The following is a 17149-nucleotide window of genomic DNA, read 5'->3' as shown; positions in this document are numbered from 1 at the left end:
GGATTTTGACCCAGCGAGAGCGAAAGAACGGCGATGTATTTCCAAGTCAGGATGGTGAGTGGCTTGGAGGGGAACCTGCAGAGGGTCGTGTTCCCATGTATCTGCTGCCCTTGTCCTTCTAGATGGAAGTAGTCGTGGGTTTGGAAGGTGCTGTCTAAGATCATTGGTGAATTTCTGCAGTGATTGTTATACATAGTACACACTGCTGCTACTGAGTGTCGGTGATGGAGGGAGTAGATGCTTGTGGATGTGGTGCCAATCAAGCAGGGGCTGCTTTGTCCAAGATGGTGAGAGTGTTTTGTTGGAAAAGCACAGCAGGTCAGGCAGCATCGGAGGAGCAGGAGAATCAACGTTTCAGGCCGGAGCCGGATTTTCCTGCTTCTCGGATGCTGCCTGACCTGCTGTGCTTTTCCAGCAACACACTCTCAGCTCTGATCTCCAGCATCTGCAGACCTCACTGACTATTTGTCCAAGATGGTGTCAAGCTTCTTGAGTGTTGGTGAAGCTGCCCTTACTTAGGTAATCAGGGCATATTCCTTCACACTCCTAACTTGTGCCTTGTAAATGATATGCTCCAGGGAGTCAGGAGGTGAGTTACCCATTGCTGGATTCCTGGCCTCTGACTTGCTCTGTAGCCACTGTGTTTATAGGTCTAGTCCAGTTCAGCTTCTGATCAATGGTACCCCCAGGATGTTGATAGTGGGGATTTAGTGATGGTGAGTCCATTGAATATCAACGGCCAAGAGTTAGATTCTCTTATTGGAGATGTTCATTGCCTAGCATGGATATTATTTGCCACTGGTGAGCCCTAACCTGGATATTGCATTGTTCCTGCTGCATTTGGACATGGTTTGCTGAGGAGTTGTGCACAGCATTGTGTAACAGTCAGCAAAGATCCACACTTTGGACATTGTGATAGTGTCGTGTCCAGGATAAAATGTCCAATCAGGGATACCAGCATTATTTTTAGAACCTTAAGACTGGATGAGAGAGTTGAAGCCAGGTCACTGTTCTCATCATGACTGCGCTGATAGACCTCTCCTGCTGTTGCTCATGGCGAGCTGGGCAGTTCAGTGAGCTACAATAAAATCACATTGACATTGTCATCAAAATTGGCGTAAGATCATGACAGGTAGAAGATGAAGGCCGTGTCTCCTCACATGGCTGCTCTGACATTCAATGGGACTGTTGGCAATCAACATTGACCCTGCTTGCTCACTTGCTGCACGTATCACCCGATTCCCTTTTGGTCTGAACACATGGTCGCTCAGTGGTTAGCACTGCTGCCTCGCAGCACCAGGGACCCAGGTTTGATTCCAGCCTCGGGTGACTGTCTGTGTGGAGTTTGCACATTCTCCCCGTGTCTGCGTGGGTTTCCTCCGGGTGCTCCAGTTTCCTCCCAAACTCCAAAGATGTGCAGGCCAGGTGAATTGGTCATGATAAGTTGCCCGTAGTGTTAGGTGCATGAGTGGGTCTGGGTGGGTTACTTTTCGGAGGGTCAGTGTGGACTAGTTTAGATTAGATTAGATTAGATTAGATTACATTACAGTGTGGAAACAGGCCCTTCGGCCCAACAAGTCCACACCGACCCGCCGAAGCGTAACCCACCCATACCCCTACATTTACGCTTTTCCTAACACTATGGGGCAATTTCGCATGGCCATTTCACCTGACCTGCATATCTTTGGACTGTGGGAGGAAACCGGAGCACCTGGAGGAAACCCACGCAGACACGGGGAGAATGTGCAAACTTCACACAATCAGTTGCCTGAGGCGGGAATTGAACCCGGGTCTCTAGCGCTGTGAGGCAGCAGTGCTAACCACTGTACCACCGTGCCAACTAACCACTGTGCCACCGTGCTGAAGGCTGAAGGGCCTGTTTCCGCATTATAGGGTACCTAAAAAGTCAATAACAGAACAAGCATTCGCATCTGCTGTGGTGGGGATTTCTGAATTTTTGCAATACTTTGATCGAAGAAATATCTGCCAGCCATAATCCTAAATCTCCACTGCCCTGAGACAGTGAAGTCCAGTTCTCAATCCTTCAGCCGAAAGGATGAATCTCCATGAGACTACCCTGCCAAACCTTTTCAGAGTTTTATATATTTCAAGGAGGTGACCTTTCATTCTCCTGACCTCCAGAGAATACAGGGCCATGCTGCTCAATTTGTTCTTATTAGACAATCCTTGCACCCGTACTTTCTAAGGATGACAGTGAGAGAGGAGCGTCCAATATATTATTGATATGCCGTCACGGTGCTAAGTGTACTTTGACTTGTGGTATTCTCCAAACACTGAAATATTTGAGCATTATGACTGAAGCATTATTTTCAGTGAGGTTGTTGCATGTTTGCTCAGATAGAATTTCCATCCATACAGGGAGCAAGGGGCCTATTGGTATTATCACAAGGCTGTTAACCTGGAGGCCCAAGAAATGTTCTGAGGGGCAAGGTGTGATTGCTGCTCCGATAGATCTTGAGTTCAATAATAAATTTGGAATGAAACATCTAATGATTTCCATGAAACTGTTGTTTGGGCAAGATCTCATTGGGTTCATGATTAGCCTTCAGGGAAGGAAACTGCCATCCTTTCCTTGTCTGGCATGCACATGACTCCAGACCCATGAGCTTACCTGCTCTCTGTCCAGTAGGTGATAAATGTTGATTCAAGATTAGAGTGGTGCTGGAAAAGCACAGCAGGTCAGGCAGCATCCGAGAAGCAGGAAAATCAATGTTTCGGGCAAATGCCCTTCATCAGGTGATAAATGTTGGCCAGGCCAGAGACACTGACATCCCATGAATGAATTTAAGAAATAGAATAGCCCATTCCTCTTAAGCTAGCATTTACCTTTCACTAAGATCAAATTGCGACCTCAGATCTACATTTTCCACTAATGTCTGACTCCCTTGCAATGAGTTACCAAAATAAGTAAATCGTCAGGACTGTGACATGCTCGGTCAAAGAGAACTGGGTGATGCCAACCCATCTGCTGCAGGGTACAGCCAATTCATCTCCATTGTTCAATGTTTGTAGCACCTGCTCCTTTTAATCTGTCAAATATCCTTTCCATCCTGCAGGTGGTGAACTCTCATGCACCAGGGAAGAAGGTGTGGCTTGGGGGAGTAGGGCCAGCATGGGCTGGAGGAACTACCAACCTTTCGGACACATACGCAGCAGGGTTTCTGTAAGTATCGTGAAATGTATTAACCAGGAATTGTTGTGTGTTGGCATTAATCGGATAAGAATCCTCAAATACTGTGCCAAAGGTGTGATTGTGAAGGACAATGGGCAGTATTTATTGCAAAAAGTACAGAAATCTAATTTCATAAACAAACTGCAATCTTATCCACCAAAACAAAATTCTAACTACTTCATGTTCTACAGACACAATACAACCATTTCGCCCACCTGGTTTATACTGACACCATCCTGCTCCCAATTAACTTTTTCTAGTGGTCCAACCAGTCCACTCCAACCCTGTTGCCACACTAATCCAGTCCCACCTTGGCCCATTTCTCTCCAAGCGTTTCCTATTCAAGAACTCAACCAAATGTCTGTCAAACGTTGTAACTGTGCCCGTTTCCATCACTTTCTCTGGACGTTCATTCCACACATAAATCATTATCTGTGTAAAAAAATTGCCTCTCATGTCCTTTTTAAATCTTTCTCCCCTCACCTCAAAAATGTGCTCCTCAGTCTTGAAATCCCCGACCCCAGGGAAAAGACCTCATCTATTTACCCTACCCATGCCCCTCGTGATTTTATAAACCTCTATAAGGTCACTCCTCAACCTCCTATGCTCCAGTGAAAGCCTATCCAGCCTTTCCTCATAACTCAAACTCTCCATTCCCAGAAACATCCTGGTAAATCTTTTCCGAACCCTCTCCAGTTTTGTAATATGCTTTCTCTGTTTCCAAGTTGTATGACTCTATGACTCTATCTCATCACTCTATCCCTCAAATTCATCTCTGCTATCACAAACCCGTCCTAACTACTCCCTGTGAAAGCGAATTTCGGATAAGGTGATGGCCTACTGTTAATCCAGAGACCCGGGTAATGCTCTGTGGGCCTGGGTTTAACTCCCTCCATGGCAGATGGTGGAATTTGAAATCAGTGAAAGTTGGAAATAAGAGTATAATGATGACCATTGTCGGGGGCATAACCCATCTGGTTTGCTAATCTCCTTTTGGGAAGGAAGTCTGGCTTAGATGTGACTCCAGACCCACACCAATGTGTTTGACCTTGCTCTGTGGGCAATGAGGGATGGGTAATAAATGCTGGCCTAGCCAGCGATGCTAACATCCTGTGAATGAATTCAAGAACCTCCCTAATGTTCCCTGAGGGAATTAATAAAGTCTAAGAATTGAGGTTTCTGAGGCCTGCTCTCTCTACACTATCAGGACTACATTGAGGATGTTGATTTTACACACAAACATAGGGGTGTGGAGTGAGAGTAGGTCACTTGGCCTCTCTAATCCAGCCAAGCCCTGAGGAGGCTTCCTAGCAAAGTCTGAAGACTTGGGGGGGGGGGCATTTTTAAGGTGAGAGTGTACACAGTGGGTGGTTCCTTTGTGGAATGAATTTCATAGAACAGAGAACATTACAGCTCAGTCCAGGCCCTTCAGCCCTCGATGCTGCGCCGACCTATGGAACCAATCTGAAGCCCATCTAACCTACACTATTCCATTCTCGCCCATATGCCTATCCAATGACATTTAAATGCCCTTAAAGATGGCGAATCTACTAGTGTTGTAATTGTACCCATATCCACCACTTCCTGAAGATACGTAGGTTAACTGACAACGTTTAAAAGGCATTTAGATGGATACATGAAAAGGAAAGGTTTGGAGGGATATGGGCCAAGTGCAGGCAGGTGGGATTATGGTCATCATGGACTGGTTGGACCAAAGGGTCTGTTTCTGTGCTGTATGACTCTGTGACTCCATGTGGCCAAATCTGGTGCTGATTAATAAAACATATTTGGAAAACTGGAGGTTTGGAAGAGGAATTGGTGTCAGATCACTGGGATTATTGGAAAGTATTTGTCCTGACGAGAACATGGTAAGTCAACAGTCTGAAAGATGTCAACAGGATTTGATGGAGGTTTTTCATCAGCCAGAGTAATTCTGTGAAATTATTATCCCATATCCCATGAGAGTCTGTATTTTATCATTTTTCTAAGGATTGAAATTGTTCTTTCATGTGTAGGCAATGCCTGTATAGACCATACGGACATAAGACATAGGAGCAGATATTAGGCCATTCAGCCCATCGGGTCCATTCAACCATGGCTGATAAGTTTCTCAACCCCATTCTCCCACTTTCTCCCCGTAACCCTTGATCCCCTTGATACTCAAGAACCTATCTATCTGCGTCTTAAATATACTCAATGACCTGGCCTCCACCGCCTCTGTGGCAGTGAATTCCATAGATTCCCCACTCTCTGGCTGAAGACGTTTCTCCTTATCTCCGTTCTAAAGGGTCTTCCCTTTACTCTAAGGCTGTGCCCTCGGGTCCTAGTCTCTCCTACCAATGGAAACATCTTCCCAACATCTACTCTGTCCAGGCCATTCAGTATTCTGTAAGTTTCAATCAGGTCCCCCCCTCATCCTTCTAAATTCTAGCGAGTTTAAACCCAGAATCCTCAAACGTTCTTCATATGTTAAACTTTTCATCCCTGGGGTCATTCTCGTACAACTCCTGCAGACCATGGGACTGCTCTCTCATTAGAGAGACAGATGATTGGTGCTGGTTTGACCTGAGGGTCACTGTGCCTCAGGTGAGGGGACAGTACAATAATGATCCTTGTTGGAAGAAACCTATCTAAAATAGATGTGGAGCGGTTGCTTCCTCTTTGTGGGACATTCTGGGATGTGAGGTCATAGCCTTAGGATAACGGGTAGCAAATTTAAAACAGAGTTGAGGAGAAACTATTTCTCCCAAAGGGTTGTGAATCTGGAATTTGGTACCTCAAAGTGCTGGGGCAGTGAGTAGATTAGATTACTTACAGTGTGGGAACAGGCCCTTCGGCCCAACAAGTCCACACCGACCCGCTGAAGTGCAACCCACCCAGACCCATTCCCCTACATTTACCCCTTCACCTAACACTACGGGCAATTTAGCATGGCCAATTCACCTAACCTGCACATTTTTGGATTGTGGGAGGAAACCGGAGCACCCGGAGCAAACCCACGCAGACACGGGGAGAATGTGCAAACTCCACACAGTCAGTCGCCTGAGGCAGGAATTGAACCCAGGTCTCTGGCGCTGTGAGGCAGCAGTGCTAACCACTGTGCCACCATGCCGCCCCAAATAAATATAAGGAGGAGTTAGACAGATATTTAATTGCTAATAGGTTATGGGGAGTCAACATGAAAGTGAGGGTGAGGAGCATATCAGCCATGATCCAATGGCAGAGCAGACTTGAGTGGCCGAATGGCCTAATTTTGTTTCTATATCTTATGAACTTATGGTTCACCGTAACCCTTTAGAGAAGGTAACTGCAGTCCTTACCTGTCCTGGCCCACATCAATCTTGTTGGCTCTTTAATGCACTCAGAGAGGGTGCAGGAATTGAGCTGATGCTGCATTGTAATCCAACTAACTGAGCTAAGCAACCGCCTACTTTCATATAGCATGTTATTGTATGGGATAGCGTTTCATCCTCAGTCTCTGTGGTGTGGGGCGCAGGGACAGGCTAGTGGGTAACTCTGACCAGCAGTAACCACATTAATGTTCCCCTCAGCACTTGTTGAGGAAGGTCATTGTCGGAGAGATTCGTTGTGTTGTGATTGGACCTGAAGCCGAATTGGGTGTCCAGGCTGCTGCAGGAAATTAAAAGGTAGACAAGCAAGAGGCTGGAAGAACACAGCAAGCCAGGCAGTATCAGGAGAAGGAGAAATCAGCTTTTCACTGTGCCTCGGTACACGTGACAATAACTTCAATTCAATTCAATTCAAGTCAACATTTCAGGTGTAACCATTCTTCAGGACTGAGGGTGGATGTGGGAGGAGCTGGAGACAAAGGGGGAAGTGGGGGCAGGGTGGTGAAGTGGGGATTGGTGAAGACAGGTAGAGGGCGCGACCTGATTGGTCAATGGGAGGAATGAATCTGGTTGGTGGCAGGGAGAAAGGGTCGATGAGAGGAATGGAAAGGAGAGGGAGTAGCTGGGAAGAGAGTCAGGGGATGGGGAGGGAGGTTATTTGAAATTGGAGAACTCAATGTTGAGTCCTCTGGGCTCTAGGCTGCCCAGGCAGAAGATGAGGTGTTGTTCCTCCAATTTGCAGTTAACAATGGGAGAGGCTGGAAAGGGAGTGGTTAGGGGAATTGAAATGGGTGGTGACTGGAAGGTCCGGTCGGCCTCTGCGGGCCCAGCTGCGATGCTCGGCGAAATGTACCCTAGGTTTACTTTTAGTCTGCTGCTCCCCCAACACCCACCCCCCAGTCCTGAAGAAGGGTTACACCTGAAACATTGACTTCTCCTAATCCTGTTGCTACCTGGCTTGCTGTGTTCTTCCAGCCTCCTGCCTATCTTGGATTCCAGCATCTGCAGTTCTTTTTGTCTCTAACATGGGAAGTTAAGAAGCAATCTGAGCCAGGTCAAAGGAGCTCCAGTGTTCACAGTCGGCACGGTGGCTCAGTGGTTCTGCCTCACAGCTCCAGGGTCCCAGGGTCGATTCCAGCCTTGGGCGACTGTCTGTGTGGAGTTTGCACATTCTCCCCGTGTCTGTGTGGGTTTCCTCTGGGTGCTCCGGTTTCCTCCCACAGTCCAAAGACGTGCAGGTCAGGTGAATTGGACATGGTAAATTGCCCATAGTATTAGGTGCATTAGTCAGAGGGAAATGGGTCTGGGTGGATTAATCTTTGGAGGGTCGGTATGGACTGGTTGGGCTGAAGGGCCTGTTTCCACACTGTAGGGAATCTAAATAACCAGCAGGGTTATGGCAAGGAGCTGATGCTGGATGGGCCTTGTTTCTTTCCTCATTTGCTTACAGAGGCATAAAGGAAGAAATGGAATTGAATATCAGAGCAGATTACTATCTCTGTACTGAAAACAAAAAAGTGCTGGAGATCACACTGGGTCAGGCAGCAACCATGGAGAGGGAGCAAGATGACTCTTCAGAGCGGACGTGACGTGGGGAGTGCTGGGGGAGAAGATGTTGATAGTTCAGATTAACTGATCAGAATGTGAGAATGACAGAACAATGGTGTGTTTAACTGCCAGATTGGAACGAGCAAATAGTCCCATTGGAGTGGGCCGAGGGGAGAGAGGACACGGTGACAGAGAATGTACAAGTAAAGCCAAAAGAAAGGGAAGGAGTGGGAATGGATTCACAATCTGAAGGTGTTGACCTCCAATTGAATACTGTGGCGCAGATGGAGACTATTCGGTCCATTGAGACTATACTAACACTTTTGAAGAGCAGTCCAGGTCACTGCACCTGTTTTCACTCTCTCCATCCCCCGGTCTCCTGTCACAGTCAAAACACATCATTGCTTTCTGCTCTTGTCAACAAAATGGTTCAGGGTTTGTAGACTCTAAAAAATGTATGTTTGCCAAGCATGTTTATTAACAAAAGACTGCCCTTTTGTTAAATACGGGGGCAAGTAGGCAAGTGGTTTGATGGTTAGCACTGCTGCTTCACAGCACCTTGGACCCGGGTTCAATTCCACCCTCACGTAACTGTCTGTCCGTGTGGAGTTTGTACATTCTCCCTGTGGCTGTGTGGGTTTTCCCCAGGAGCTCCAGTTTCCTTCTACAGTCCAAAGCTGTGCAGGTTAGGTGAGTTGGTCATGGGGAATTGTCCATAGTGTCCAGGCTAGAATCATAGAATCCCTACAGTGTGGAAACAGGCCATTTGGCCCAACAAGTCCATACCAGCCCTCCAAAGAGTATCCCACCCAGAGCAATTCCCAAATCCGATTGCTCTACATTTCTGATGACTAATGCACCTAACTAACACATCCCTGAACACTATGGGCAATTTAGCATGGTCAATTCAATTAACCTGCACATCTTTGGACCATGGGAGGAAACCCATGCAGACACAGGGGGACTGTGCAAACTCCACAGAGACAGTCGCCCACGGCTGGTTTTGAACCCAGGTCCCTGGTGTTGTGAGGTAGTAGTGCTAACCACTGAGCACTGTGCTAGGGTGGCTTGCCATGGGAAATGGTGGGCTTTTGTAGGGATGGGGTGGGTCAGGGCCGGATACTTTTCTGAGGTCACAGTAGGCTGAATGGCCTCTTTATTACACTGTAGGGATTATGTGATTTGAGGTGTTGAAAAAGGTAAATGACTTTTTGGACAATGTTTAGTAAATGTCTCCATTTGAGTACAATACATTTGGTGGACTATTTACACAGGCTGAAATAACAACAAACTCAAATAACTAGCTTTGTTAGGGAATGAGAGGAATGATCCATTGCTTGGTCCTAATGTGGAAATGTATGCATCAGTTCTTGGAACGTGGATGTTACTGGCTGTGATGTGATTTTATGACCTGATGAGCAGTTTGATATAATTAAACAGTCTGTTAGGCATCTCCAAAGGGAAGGTGTGAGACATTTTGGGATAAGACTGGAGTCTGTCATAGGGTCAGGACTGTCCATGTCCTTTGCTAAAGTTGAGCTCTTACCAGAATCCAATAGCTTCTCAATGAGTGACAAGCCGGAGTTAAAAAGTTGCCGTAGACCTAATGCACCATAGGGCTGTGGTTTCATTCAAAAGAGATTGAGAGAGGTGGGGTGGGGTTGGGGGGGGGGGGGGGGGGTGCGGGGATTTTGTGGGTGAGGGGATTGGGGATGGGGTGTTCGGGGGTATGGGATGGGTTCAGAGGATGGGCATTCGGGGGGGTGGGGTGGGTTCAAGGGATGGGGGGGGTCAGGGGTGTGGGGGTGGGGTGCGTTCTGGGGTTGGGGGTATTCGGGTAGGTTTTACGGTGTAGGACGGTTTGGGGGTGAGGGGTTTTTTGGGGGGTTCAGTGGGTTGGGGGAATTTGGAGGGTTTGGGGGTGGTGGTGATGGGTTTGGGTTTGGGGGGTTGAGGTGTTCAGTGGGATGCGGGGTTTGGGGGGGTGGGGAGGGTGAGAGTCATTGACTGAGGCAGAGTTAGAGAGAGTGTTGATCCTGTGAGAGAAAGTCAGCACAGAGAAGGGCTTGGCACTTGCCCTTAGAGGGTTCGGAAGTTCACACTGACCTTCTTCCTGCATCACGCCACACCCTGCTTCACCTTGGATACGGCACTGACCCAGGCTGCACTCTGTGCCCACACTGGCTGTGTCTGGTAGCAAGGTCCCACAGGGAGTCACTGAAAACAACATACGTTGGGCATCACAGAGAGTGTCCATGGAGAGAGAGGAGGGAAACGTTCCCAGTCTAGATGCTAGTCAGAGCTGAAGTGAAGTGTGGAGGGGATGGCATTTATGGAATAGTGTTGGGGGGGGGTGGAATTGGGTAGTGCTGGGGGAGAAAGGATGATGATAGATCACATTAAGAGGTCAGAATGGCTGAACAATGGTGTGTCTAACTACTAGACTGGAAAAAACAGACAGTCCCAGCGGAGTGGGTAGAGGAAAGAGAGGACATGATGACACAGGATAGAACAAGTAAAGGGAAGAAATGGAAAAGGGTTCACCATTTGAAGGTGTTGAACTCAGTTTTAAGTCCAGAATGCTATAAGGTGCCTAGTCTGAAGATGAAATGTTGTTCTTCCAGTTTGTGCTGTGATTCACTGGAACACTGCAGCATGCCGAGGACAGACACATGGGGCTTGTGAGCAGGATGCTGGGTTAAAATGACCGGCTACGCAGCTGGAAGAGGGAGTGCCCTGCTTTCCAGCACCATGTGCCAGTCCGGGAATTGGATAGCAAGCTTCTTATTCCTTTCCTCTGGCCATGTGTTTGAGAATAACATGAACATGATGCATGTTTCACATAGAACAGTCCAGCACAGTAATTGTAACAAAATCAGCTGGGTGGACCTCATAGAATGTGAGTTGCCTGATTGGGGCTGTTAACCTGGTTCAATCGGGGAGCCCTGGCTGACAGATATAAACAGGAGCTTTTTTGTATTATTCATTTGTGGGACGTGGGTGTCGCTGGCTGAGCCAGCATTGATAGCCCATCCCTATTTGCCCTTGAGAGGGTAGGGGTGAGCTGCCTTCTTGAATCGCTGCAGTCCACCTGCTGTGGGTTGACCCACAATGCCAGTAGGGAGGGAATTCCAGGATTTTGACCCAATGACTGTGAAGGAATGCCAGTATACTTCCAAATCAGGGTGGTGAGTGGCTTGGAGGGGAACTTGCAGGTGATGGTATTCCCAAGTACCTGCTCCCTTTGTCCTTCTAGATGGAAATGGTCATGGATTTGGAAGATGCTGACTGAGGATCTTTGGTGAATTTCTGCAGTGCATCTTGTAGATAGTACACACTGCTGCTACTGAACGCTGGTGGTGGAGGGATTGAATGTTTGTAGATGTGGTGCCAATCAAGTGGCAGCTTTGTCCTAGATGGTGTCAAGCTTCTTGAGTGTTGTTGGTACTGCCCCCATCCAGGCAAATGGGGAGTATTTCATCACACTCCTGACTTGTGCCTTGTGTTATGGACTAGGCCAGTCCACTCAAAACATTCTTAAGCAGGTAGCTCAGACCATAACTTTGCAATTTGTTCCAGTAAGTGTACTGGAACAGTGGAAATTACCCAGAGTAAGTTAGCTCGGTTGACTATTAGGTTTTAAAACAGACAAAAATTTATTCACAAAATTACACAATGAAATACATTGAAAGAACAGAATAAAGAACCCCTACAGAACTTAGTCTATCCAAACTAGACTTAATTATGCTGTTCCAAATATACACAACAGTCCCAATAAGCAAACTCCCTTTAAAAACCAATATAAATGAATCACATGCTTACAGATTGAAGTTGAAGGGCAGAAAGAGAGAGAGAGAGTTTCCACACAGCTCCCTGTTGAACTCCTCACCAGTTCAGGACTGAACTAAACTGCTCAGCTAGAGGAGTTCCATTTATTCCATAAATGCCATCCCCTCCACACTTCACTTCAGCTCTGACTAGCATCTAGCTCTCCACTCCCCTTTCATTGTACAGGTCATTTCTAAAACATGACCACTTTGGTCTGAAGTCTCATCTGTTTACATATAAACAAAAGGCCTCTCAAAATCCTTTTCAATTCTTTATCAAACCAGGCTGATTGGAGCCCAGCCCAGTTTATTGCCGTCTGAGAAAAACCAAGGACAGAATCTCCTTGACCCAAGGAACAGCTTTTAGGAAAAGAAAGGGACTAGCTTTGTGACACTTGTAGATGGTGGATAGACTTTGGGGTGTCAGGCGATGAGTTAATCACCGCATTATTCCTAGTCTCTGATTTGCTCTCATAACCACTGTGTTTATGTGGTGAGCCCAGTTGAGTTTCTGGTCAATGGTAACCCCAAGGATGTTGACATTCAGTGATGGTAATACTAATGAATGTCAAAGGGTGTCAGGGGTTCAGTTCACTCTAACACCTAGCCCTGAGGGAGCTGGATCAGTGTTAAGGACTCTCCACATGCGATTAAAGGTGATTTGGTGACAAGACACTGACCTCTGTGGAATTATTTCATAGGCCCTTTGGCTCACCATGTCTGCATTGACCATGATGCCATTCTAAACTAATCCCATCCATCTGCCCATGCTCCAAACCATCTATTTCTACTGGCGCACCTGTCTGTCTCAAGATCTCCTAATAATTGCTATCGTATCTGCTTCACCCACCTTTCCTGACAACGTGTTCCAGGCACCTCTGTGTAAAACATTTACCTCGCACATCTCCCTTAAGCTTTCCTCCTCTCACTTTAAACCCAGCTGGATTACTCCTGGTGCTATGAGCTAGTGAGGGCAGGGCTAGGGGGATAGAGCAGGGGGATAGATTTTATATAGCTCTATCAGGTCGCCCCTCAGCCTCTGGTGATCTAGCGAAAACAATCCAAGTTTGTCCAACCTCTCCTTACATTTAATACACTCAATCCAGGCACCATCCTGGTAAATCTCTTCAGACCCTGTCCAATGCCTTCACATTCTTTCTATAGTGTGGCGATCAGAACTGCACACAGTACCCCAAACGTGACCTGACCAAAGTCTTATACAGCTGCCGCATGACTTGCCACCTTCTATATTCAATGCCCGACTGATGAAGGCGAGCATGCTGTATGCCTTCTTTACTACCTTACCCAATGGTGATGCCACTTCCAAGGAGCTATGGACTTGGACCCCAGGATCCCTCTGTATATCAATGCTCTTAAGGGTTTAGCTATTTACTGTATACTTGCATTTGACCTCCCAAAATGCATCACCTCACACTTGTCTGGATTAAACTCCATCTACCATTACTTCCAGCCAACATCGGAACTGATGGACCTCATAGAATAGGAGTTCCCTGATTTGGGGCTGTTAACCTGGTCCAATCAAGGAGCCCTACTGATCCCAACTGATTTGTATCCTACTGTATTGTTTGATATCCTTTCTCGCTGTCCACAACTGCAACAATTTTCATATCATGTGCAAATTAACTAATCAGACCATACCATTTTCATTCAAACTATTTATTTATGCAGAGGAACCTTGATTATCCGGCATTCAGTTATCTGAATATCGGATTATCCGGCAAGATCGTAAAGTCTCGATGCTTGGCTGAACTATGTTCTCTGGCATTCAATTATCCGGAATTCGATTAACTGAATTAAATACTCCCCACCCGTGTCCTTCAGATAATCGAGGTTCCTCTGTATTACAAACAACAGAACACAGATCCTTCCGGATAAACACTGGTCAGAGCCCTCCAGTCCTCCACAACTACTCTCTGTCCTCTATGACCAAACCAATTTTGTATCCAACTTGCCAATTCACCATGGATTCCGACAATTTTGTCTTCTGGACCAATCTACCATGAGGCACTTGTCAAATGTTTCAATAATGTCAAGGTAGGCAGCATCCGACCGTCATCAATCATCTTCCTCACTTCCTCAAAAAACTCAATCAAATTTGTGAGGCAAGACCTCCCCCACATAAAGTCGTGCTGACTGTCCTGAATAAATCCAGTCTTGCAAGTTAATGGTCAGGAGCACAGTATGAGGGCTAGCTCCCAGCTCGCTGTGTTATGCGTTGGACTTTAAACATCGGACAATCTCTGTATTGGCAAACATTTCCTTCTCTGCAGCTACTCAATGCCTGAGAAAGGTAACCAGGAGCCTGGATGATAATTAATGCAGTGAAGAATCACTGTGTGGGAGAGTGCAGAAGCTGTTTACAAGAAATATTCCAGGAATGAGGAGCTTCAGTGATGAGGATAGATTGGAGAATTTGGGATTGTTCCCCTTGGAGAGAAGGAGGTGGAGAGGAGATCTGCTCGAGGTTTTCAAAATTGTGAATGGGGCTGGACAGAGTAGATAGGGAGAGGCACAAAGAACAAAAACAAGCTGGGGGTGGGGAGGGACTTGATTTAAATTGATGTGCAAATGAAGCAAGGATGATGTGTGAAAAAAAGCACTCGTTCACACTGCGAGTACTTAGAGTCTGGAATGAATTGCCTGGAAATGTGGTGGAGGCAGGTTCAATTAAAGAGGGAGTGGGATGGTTATTCATCTAGACATAGAGCGTACGGAAAAGGGAAAGTGCAGGAGATTGGCATTAGGGGATAGAATGTGTGCATGGGCTGAATGGCCTCCTTCCATGCGGCAATAATTCTCTGATTGTGTGAAAAGCTGCTCCACATAATTTTAGGCCAGACACCACAGATCTTATTGGACAAAACACTTCAATTGAAAATAGGACAATTCTTCCCATGCTCTGTTACGCAATAAAGTAGGCTCCGAATTATGTGGAAAATGTGAAGTAGATATTTCTCCAGATTCCAGCACAGTTCATTCCAAACAGGGTTTATTGTCTGAAGCTCGTTAATTCTGGTGATTGCTGCATCTTTACATCGAATCTGTTTCCCACAGTGCACTGCCACAGGCAAGGACTGACTTTCTCTGCCTCTATCCCTCTATAGGTGGTTAAATACTTTGGGAATGTCAGCCAAGCAGGGGATAGATGTGGTGATTCGTAATTCCTTCTTTGATCATGGATATAATCACCTTGTGGATCAGAACTTCAACCCCCTACCGGTAAGCTTGGAACCATTTTCTCTCCTTACAATGTCACTCTTTAGAAACTTAAGGGATGCAGGAATAGGCAAAACAAATCTTCTATAGTCCCACACTCTCAAATGTAAGATCATAAGATGAGAAATAGGCCATTGGGCCCACTCCGCAAGACTATGGCCTTACAGTTAAGGACAACAGATTTCCTTCCCTGAAGTACATTAGTAAACCAGATAGGCTTTTACAACAATACTTATACAGTCAACATGAGGCTGACTTTTATCATAGAATCCCTACAGCATGGAAGCAGGCCATTCAGCCCATACCAACCCTCCATAGAGCATCCCCCCCAACCCCGTAATCCTGTATTTCCCACGGCTAATCCACCAAGCTGACACATCCCTGGTCATGGTGGGCAATTTAGCATAGCCTTTCCACCTCACCAACACATCTTAGGACTGTGGGAGCAACCAGTGGGAACCCACACAAATAAAGGGAGAATATGCAAACACCTCACAGGCAGTCACCTGAGGGTGGAATCAAACTTGGATCCCTGGCACTGTGAGGCAGCAGTGCTAACTGCTGAGCCACTGTACTGCCCTTTTAACTGAATACAAGTTTTACCATCTGTTAGAGTGAGATTTGAACTCACATCCCCTAAAGGCCCAGGTCTCTGGATTACTACTCAAGTGACATTACCATTATGCCACCTCTCTCTTATCCATTGCAGCTTAAAGGAGATTCTAGCCCAGTATGAGTTCCTTTAGTCCCCAAAACTCTCCAAGAGTATTGGAAATTGAGTGGAATTCTTTCAATTCCTCCCTTATTCCATAATTACCAAATTCTAGGTGAAAAACCAACAGTCAAATATCAAATAGAGGTGCAATTGTTCTGAGTAATTGTAAAGTTCTGGGATGAAATGCCCCATCCTCAAATGATATTCAGAGTTATATTTTCCGCATAGTGCCGGTGTGGAGGAGGAGAGAATGGGAATTAAAATCCTTCACGTTCTTCCACATAGAATAAACTTACCTGCAAATCCTTCAGCATCTTTCACAAGGCAGAAGGGTTCATTGTTCAAATAATCCAATTGTCTCCAAGCAAAGGCAGGCCAGCAAGACAAATGCAAATATAGCACCAAGTAAGAAAGGAAGAGCAACCTTTATATAGCACCTGGCATGACCTTGGGATGTCCCAAAAAGCCTTTGAGCCGATGAAGTGTTGTTGTTGTAAGTAAGGCAGGCAATTTACACACAAACTGTATTAAGGTCACATCAAAATAGTCTTTTGTGGTGTTGCTTGAGGGTTAAATATTGGCCAAGCATTGGGAAGAACTATAATGTTCCTCTCTGATACTGTGCCAATGGGGAGGTGATGAGGTAAAAACAATGACTGCAGATGCTGGAAACCAGATTCTGGATCAGTGGTGCTGGAAGAGCACAGCAATTCAGGCAGCATCCGAGGACAGGCAAAATCGACGTTTCGGGCAAAAGCCCTTCATCAGGAATAAAGGCAGAGAGGTGATGGCCTAGTGGTATTATCGCTTGATTGATAATCCAGATAACATTTCGGGGATCTGGATTCAAATCCTGCCACAGAAAATGGTGGAATTTAAATTCAATAAAATTTTAGAATTAAGGCTCTGAGGATGACCATGAATCTATTGTTGGAGGAAAGCCCCATCTGGTATCATTAATATCCTTACCTGATCTGACCTACATGTGACTCCAGACCCACAGCAATGTGGTTAACTCTCTACTGCCCTCTGGGCAATTAAGGATGGGTGATAATTGCTGGCATTGCCAGCAACGCCCTCACCCTGTGAATGGTTTTTTTAAAAAAACAATGTTTAATGATGTCCCAGGGGAGCAAATGGGCCCTCATTTTAACATTTCAACACAACCTGGCAAATCTGACTTCCTCGCTACATTACCCATGGAGTAGCCTGGGCCTTTGTGCTCAGTCCTTTGAACGTACAACCTCACGTTTCAGGGAGAGTCCACACAGACCTGAAT

At 46.3% G+C, this 17149-nt stretch overlaps 1 protein-coding gene across 2 annotated transcripts in view; it reads left to right on the top strand.

Annotated features, from left to right (window-relative positions):
• hpse2 (heparanase 2) overlaps positions 1-17149 on the top strand; it is a 305905-nt gene that overhangs the window by 204278 nt on the left and 84478 nt on the right. For both annotated transcript variants that reach the window (XM_087998727.1, XM_043713037.2), the window contains exons 8-9: positions 3078-3184; positions 15044-15158. In XM_087998727.1, coding sequence (XP_087854853.1) covers positions 3078-3184; positions 15044-15158 — 222 coding nt within the window. The remainder of the gene's footprint in view (positions 1-3077; positions 3185-15043; positions 15159-17149) is intronic.

This window comes from Chiloscyllium plagiosum, unplaced genomic scaffold (assembly GCF_037043375.1).
Source record: "Chiloscyllium plagiosum isolate Xiang-an unplaced genomic scaffold, Cpla_swu_hap1 HiC_scaffold_22, whole genome shotgun sequence".
NCBI classification, from domain to species: domain Eukaryota; kingdom Metazoa; phylum Chordata; class Chondrichthyes; order Orectolobiformes; family Hemiscylliidae; genus Chiloscyllium; species Chiloscyllium plagiosum.
This window is presented reverse-complemented; position numbering and strand designations above follow the sequence as displayed.